The 7,550-nt window shown below is 44.6% G+C and overlaps 1 protein-coding gene across 1 annotated transcript; it reads left to right on the forward strand.

Annotated features, from left to right (window-relative positions):
- The first annotated feature begins 1,048 nt into the window (after nucleotides 1-1,048).
- On the forward strand, nucleotides 1,049-6,552 carry LOC120706753 (kinetochore protein NDC80 homolog). Its single transcript, XM_039991468.1, has 5 exons — nucleotides 1,049-2,297; nucleotides 2,407-2,653; nucleotides 3,932-4,078; nucleotides 4,169-4,405; nucleotides 6,046-6,552. Exons 1-4 carry the CDS (start codon nucleotides 1,168-1,170, stop codon nucleotides 4,379-4,381), a joined length of 1,737 nt encoding a protein of 578 aa, XP_039847402.1. The 5' UTR covers nucleotides 1,049-1,167; the 3' UTR covers nucleotides 4,382-4,405; nucleotides 6,046-6,552.
- Nucleotides 6,553-7,550: the final 998 nt, after the last annotated feature.

Below are 7,550 nucleotides of genomic sequence, written 5' to 3' on the forward strand. Positions count from 1 at the left end.
TTGTACCTAGTTTTTTCTTATTATCACTAACGTCACTCAAGCCTAGCTATGACACCACGAGCAAAGTGGACAGAAAGATTACAAGGATCGTGGCATGGGAACAACAACTATATCAAAGGGTGTCGAAGGATCATATAGAGCAAGGATGGATCCAACCAAGAACCACGTTGGGCAGTCAGTGCTGTCAGAGGGAGAGTATGAAAACTCAAAACTTTGCAAGTATTTGTTTGTAGCAAAAGTTATAGTTAATTTATATTGAGCAGGGAATGCTCCAGTCCAGGAAGGCAGGAACACACGGGGCTTGTTTGGATTGTGGTGGGGGGGGGCTCACCCAGGCAGCTGCTGCCGCAGCCATTCTGGCCCAGGCGCACGAAATCGAGCCTGGATGAGCTGCTTTCCCAGGGTGCAATCCAAACAAGCCCACGAGGCAGGCACTCTCTCCATCATCCAGCGAATAGGCACCAGGGTTTTTAATCCCAACCGGAAACCGGTTACCGCCGCCCTCCGGTACCGGTTTACCGGACCGGTTAGGCCGGTAACCGGTGGAAACTGGTTGAATTCAAATCCAAATTCAAATAAATTCAAATTTTCCCGTGCAACCGGTTCCGACCGGTTTACCGGCCGGTTTTACCGGTTTACCGGTCGGTTTGACCGGTTTGAAATTCAAAAGCTCCCGTGCAACCGGTTTACCGGCCGGTTTGACCGGTTTGATCGGTGGGCCTTCATGGGCCAGCCCATTTTTTTCTTTTTCTTTTTTGATTTAACTTTAAATTCTCACAAACTATACTAAATGAATGAATTTTTGAGAAAATTTGACACCATTAGATTCATCACACCTTGAAGTATTTTTAGGAATTTTTTGGAATTTTTTCATTTTTTGAATTCAAATTTAAAATTTGAAATTTGGCCGGAACCGGAACCGGACCGGACCGGTTTGACCGGTAACCGGTCAAACCGGACCGGACCGGTTTGACCGGTAACCGGTCAAACCGGACCTGTTCCCACCGGTTAGGTTAACCTATCACTTGATAGGCACAACTACTCTGCCGCTTCCACGGAAAAAAAAAGAAGAAGGAAAACTCCATTCCATCCCCGTTAGGCCGTTACCCTGCCGCCGCTCCATTTCAAAACCCCGTCCGAACCCTAGTCTCAAGATCCGCGGCGGCCATGCGGCGCGGCGGCGGCCGGCGGCTCCCCAAGTCCTCCCTGGCGCCCTCCGCAGCCGAGGCGACCCCGGCGCTGGACTCCAGCGCCATCCCAATCCGCAACCTCAACTCCGCCTTCTCCCGCCGCGACTCCGACGCCGCCAGCCTCTGCAGCAGCCACCGCGCTTCCTCCGTCGGCGCGGGCGTCGGTGCCGCCCCCAACTTCTCCGACCGCGCCACGCAGGCCGCCGCGCTCCGCGTCGTCAACGCCTTCCTCGCCCCCGCCGTCACGCTCCGCGGGCCGCTCCCCTCCGCGCGCGACATCCAGGCCGCGCTCCGCATCCTCCTCGAGCGCATCGACTTCCCCCCCAATGAGGCCGCCTTCGAGGATGACCTCATCCAGGCCCTTCGCGTGCTCGGATGCCCCTACAAGATCACCCGCTCCGCGCTCAAGGCCCCCGGCACCCCGCACTCGTGGCCGCCGCTCCTCTCCGTACTCCACTGGCTCACCATCTTCGCCCAATATTGCGATGCGGAGGCCTCTTCCGCCGCCCAAGCCCCAGCCAACGATCTGATGATCTATACCGCCCAGGCGTACTGCCACTTCTTGGCGGGGGACGACGAGGCCGTTGAAGCCCTCGACAAGGAGTACCAGTCCCAAGCCCGGATGAGCGCTGAGGCTGCCGTGGCAACACTCCGTGCTGCGGAGAAGGAGGCACATGAATTGGAGGCCGAAGTGAATAAGCTCACCTCTGGTCCCTCGCGGCTGGAGGCACTAGGGGCGGAGAAGGAGGCCTTGACTGCAGATGTTCACAAGTTTGAGGCGGTGGTGACGACCTGGAAAACTAAGGTCGATGAAAAGGAGGAGGCATTGGTGGATTTGGCGAAAGAGCTGGAGGCCAAAGTGTTGGATGTTCGACGCATTGCTGCTGAAAATGAGGACCTGATGAAGAAAGTGGACACTCAAGCGGTGAATGTCAGGGATGTCGAGAGGATGTGGAGGGAGATGCAGGTGATTGAACATGACATTGCCAATGCTGAGAATGCGAAAGCAGCACTGGAGGATAAGGGCTGGGAGCTTGATGCTAAGCTTGTTACCAAGCTTGAGGAGCTCGAGGGGCTTGCTGAGCGATGCAACCAGGCCCTCAAAAGGTATGAATGTACCGCAACGTCTACTGTAGTTTCTTCATTCTTTGATTTTGTTCCTCTCCATTCTTCTCGAACCAATTAACCAATTTTACACTGCTGGGCCACTTTTCAGGTTGAAACCTGGTATTGATTTTCAGTACATGATAAATTCAAAAGGGTCCTCACCTGCTGAGATGCTAGGCCCTGCTTACAAAACAGTGCTGAAACCTGCACTTTTGGCTCATTCAGAGGAGAACAAAAGGATTGCCGTCTCAAATCTTGCAGAGTCTGTTGATCTACAAAAGGAGCTGCAACGAAGTGCTAAAATCTTGGAGGAGGAAAGGAGTAATATTTCCAGTCTCCAGGCTAAACATGACAAGGTAAGTCTATCGACCGGACTATAATCTAGTTGCACAGTTGGGTGGCCAATATTTTCTCGTAGTATGTTATGATGATACAACAACACATAAAATAATTGGTCAGATGTTGATGTAGACCAGTTCCTAGAGTCATATAGTGATGTAGTCACATACTTTTAACTTGCTAAAGCTTTCCTGCTGGTCCTTGTACATCAACTTTGTGCTGCAGAAGCCCGTAGTATTTCAACTTGACCAATTATAATTCATTGGGGCTGTTATTGGAAATTGAAGTTTGGATTTATGTCATGATTGTACTTTGATGTGTTGTGATTTGAATTGAGGCCTTGTTTAGATGCATAAAGTTTTGGGTGTAAAGCATTGTAGCACTTTCGTTTGTATTTGGTAATCATTGTCCCGCTATGGGTTAACTAGACTCAAAAGATTCGTCTCTCAAATTATAGACAAACTATGTAATTAGTTATTTTGTTTAGCTACATTTAATACTTAATTCATGCGTTAAAAAATTCGATGTGATGGGGAATCTTGTAAAGTTTTGGAATTTTGAAGGGAACTAAACAATGCCTGAGTGTTATGTAATCTATGCCTTTTCTAATGATCTGCCATTTCACTAGAGAAGTGCAGCAGGGGCATCATCAATTTGTTAAAAATTAGGCAGATGCCCCACCACCCTTTTATCTTAATATATATTTACTCTTGAAATTTATGGTGAAGTAAACACGAAGAATTGATTTGACATGAACAAAAAAGACAATTTTGCTATTATTGTAAATCGGATTTTGAATTTGTCCAATGGACTATAATGATGCGTTGTAAATTAGATTATGGGATCTCCCTGATTTGGTGTTATTCTATAAAGTATAACCACTCGTAGGACCTCCTTGCCTATATATGTACACGTGCTTTGCACCCCATAATCAATCTACTATTCCCAAGCCATATTCTCTTTCAGTAAGAGCAGTCGGAGAAATAAAGTGATTAATAATCACTTAATCAGTCAAGTGTTGGAGCAGTTGTCAAATATTTCTAAATGGATTTTGTTTTTTGTACCCTTTGTGTAGGAGCATTTTATCTATGTGATGTTACTCTGGCTTGCAGCCTCTTTTGGGTGTTCTTGAATTCACCATCCCAGTCTCTTTTCTTGGTGATCCTAAACAATTTATCAATATGGACAAGTGCTTGGCCCTGGCTTTTACCATACAGCAAAAGTTGTTCTGGACTCTTACAGAATAATTATTGCAAAATAATAAAGTCAAACCTCCTGTATTTGCTGTTGTCTAGATGGTTGGTCGTTTGAAGCTTCTGGATCGTGAAATCACAAATGATGACTCAAGATGCACAGCTGATGCGAGACGAATGAAAGATGAGTTGGAGAAAAAGTACAATGATTTAAGTTCTGTTGAAAAGGAGGCAGACGAATTTTTGAAGGTACTGTTCGTATTTGTTTTGTTCAATACTAAAGATGTATAGCACATTCACAATCAGATAATTTAAATGAAATTTTATTTGATTTGTTAGAATTCGGAGAAGAGGCTCCAAGATGCAATACTCAAAGATGATGAAGAAACACAGGCAGCAGCGAGAGAACTGCTGGAACTTGTTGATTCCATTGCTGAGCATAAAGAGTTCATGGAAGCAACAATTGCTCAGAGGAGGAAGGAACTGTATGAAGCTGCAGATTATATAGCCTCTTTGGCATCTAAGACATCATCACCCAATCCTCATATCTGAATGATTAAAAAGTCTCATAATAAGGTATCAGATTCACCTATCTGTCACTCCTGTCACAAGCGTGATTTAGAGCACTGATTCAGCCCTTCAGTACATAACTTTGACCACTAGTTTCCATGGCAACATCTTGGCAGACTCACAAATTTAGTACTGTGGAAGTATTTTCTTAGACAGATTTTCATCACTTTCGAACGTCCAGTCGTCCAGTCTAAATGCTTGTGGAGCAATTGGTCGAAATAAAATGGTTTGATAACATATTCTTGGGAAATTCAGCGAAGGACCTCACACACTAGGATTCCTAGGTGGAACCACACAGCAGGAAGTAACAGAAAACATTATTCTTTTACAAGCCACCAACCAGAGCTACAGACACAAAACCAAAATAGCCAAGCCAACAGCATGCCGAGACTGGGCACTGTCTTTACTCCTCAGGTGGTGCTGCGAGCATCATGGGCGCCACCCTGGCCTGTTGAGCCAGAGCCTGGTGAGCACAGGCGAGCAAAGTCTTGACACCGTCCAGCAACTTCCCATGAAATTCCGAGCTATGAAGACCTGTAAGTCATAATAGCATAAGCCTGTATTCGAATCTTGGCAGGGTGCTGAATGATTTTTCGATCAAAGACCGCTTTATTCCTGCATTTCCAAGTTGCCTAACATATGGCTGCGAAACCAAAATGATGAACAAATTGTCCACCAGGCAACCATCTCGCAATCCACTGTTTATATTGGTCATGGTTAATGGTAGTGTTAAATGCCCCAAAACATGAACCAATCATTCCCCAAACACATTTTGCCACAGGCCAGAGAAAAAGGAGGTGGTCAACTGTTTCAAGTTGATCACAGAAGACACAAGTAGGGTCACCTAACCACTTCCTCTTGACCATGATATCTTTGGTCAGCACAGCCCCATTTTCTACCAACCAGGTTAAAATTTGATTTTATAGGGAAAGTTAGCCTTCAAAATATGAGAGAATTGAGCACCCCCTGGGCACTGTCAGGTGATCATATACCGATTTAGTAAACACACCCTTTTACTACCCCATTTCCAGGACACCTTATCATTCTGATTTTTCAAAACTATAAGAGAAGGTCTCATCTACCACCCCCATCCAAGTTTCAAACAAACTTGGAGGCAGCCACCTATTGAAATTCAGCCGACCATTTCTGTCTAGCACACTGAACACAATGAACTTGTCCCCACACCAGTCATACAAGATAGGGTGTAGGACACACAGAGGTTTATCTTTTAAATACACACCAGTCATACATGCAGATCAAGTTGAAAAGAACGAACGAGCCATAGAACTATTTATGCTTTCTTTATTTTGGAAAGCATGAGTGATGCTAAAGTTTAGTCTGCAGATGATGTTTCCAGTTTAACAACTTTGCGATGCTATATCATGGCTCGTTTGGATAAGCATGCTGTTTGTTTAGTTTCTCTTATATTCCTTTCTGGATCAAATTACATATAGCATCTTGGGAAAAAAAAATATAGCATGCCCCCTTGTTTTTGGTTGTGTCATGATCTAATTGTTTCAAGAATCCAAACACAGTGCTAATTTATATGTTCATTTCAAAACTGTATGTTCAAAACGATTATAGATTCAAAAAATGTGTACTTGTTATTACCTAATATCAGGCTGACACTATCTTTTGAACTACAGAGTGGGATGACAAGGAAGAAGGCAACGAAGCACTTCAGCAATGGGAGGATGACTGGGACGACGATGACGTCAACGATGTCGTCAACGATGACTTCTCGCTGCAGTTGAGGAAGGAGCTGGAGAGCAATGCGCCCAAGAACTAACCAACGTATGCATCCTTGTATCGAATTGGAGAGTGGTGTGATGGTGTCCAAGGACTAGTTGGCGTATGCAGCCTTGTATCCATTACTGTCAGATAGGAACTGGTGTACGGTGACGATGGTTGGGAAACTGCTACTGTTGTTCGGTGCTCGTCCTTCTTGGCATGGTCACTGATTTAGTCGTTCCGCTTGCTTTTAATGGATCATTTCCCTGTTTCCGTCTAGTAATAACGGATGCACCTTGGTTAAAAGGCAGCGAGGAGAATTGTATGTTACATGTGCGCTGTTCGTTTGTACAATTCCTGACGCACCATATGAAACGCTGCCAGGAGTGCTGCTCTAACAGTTGTTGTGGTCTTTCTTTTTCTCTTGTGGAGTTTTGGGCTCTGTTGCTTTGCTTTCACTGACATATTTCGGATCGGGATGTTTTATTTAGTGCTCTGAAATAGCTTGATTTTTTTTCAAAAATTTTACGCCTAAACATTTATTTATAGAACCTTTCGCATAGAAGGGTCGTAAATCGTGATATGAATCTAACTAGCTAAATTAATCCACAATTAATTTATGATTAGTGGATGGTTACTGTAGCATTATTGTTGCAAATTATGAATTAAATAGGCTTATTAGATTCGTAATTAAGTAGGCTTATTGGATTTGTCTTGTGATTTATAACCTATCTATATAAAAAGTTTTGTAAATAGATTTCATCTAGTACTCCATGCCTGTGTCTAAACATGTGATGTGATATTTTTTGCCCAAACTTTTTGACATCTAAAGACAAAAACTCAATTTTTCCGAGTGTTTGCTTGTAACAAAAGTTGTAAAAATTTAGGGTGGTGTGCATTGCGTTCAAACTTGTATCTTCCATTCGGCAGATGTCTCAAGTTCTGGATCTAGGCTTGGTACTTCTGCTGTTATTTTTTTTAAAAAAAACTATTCTGCTGTTAGTTTGACAAGTTGTTTTAGGTTGATGATAGAAAAATATTCTGATGTCATGACTTCCACTAGGGCTTGGACTTCGTTGCCTCTACGAAGACTAGTGATCATAAAGCTTGGCATGCCGATTATAACCCACCAAGGAGGCAAGAATATTGGTAGCTAAGCTAAAATACCGCCTAGAAAATTGTTTTTTTCTTGAAGAAAAGAAGATTGGTAGTAGCTACCCGCAAAAAAAAAAAGATTGGTAGTAGCTACGAGTACGAGAAGGTCAGAAGGCCCATGACAACGTATTCCAAATCCAAAGGCAAGCCCGCAGGTCCCGCAGGAAGGTGCCGTGGTGGGCCCAGCTCGCGGGGCGGTGTGGACACGGAGGGGGTCGCCGGTCGCCCCACTGGCCACTACCGCAGCGAGGCGAATGGCCGGAAG

Source organism: Panicum virgatum, chromosome 5K (genome assembly GCF_016808335.1).
Source record: "Panicum virgatum strain AP13 chromosome 5K, P.virgatum_v5, whole genome shotgun sequence".
Lineage (NCBI taxonomy): Eukaryota > Viridiplantae > Streptophyta > Magnoliopsida > Poales > Poaceae > Panicum > Panicum virgatum.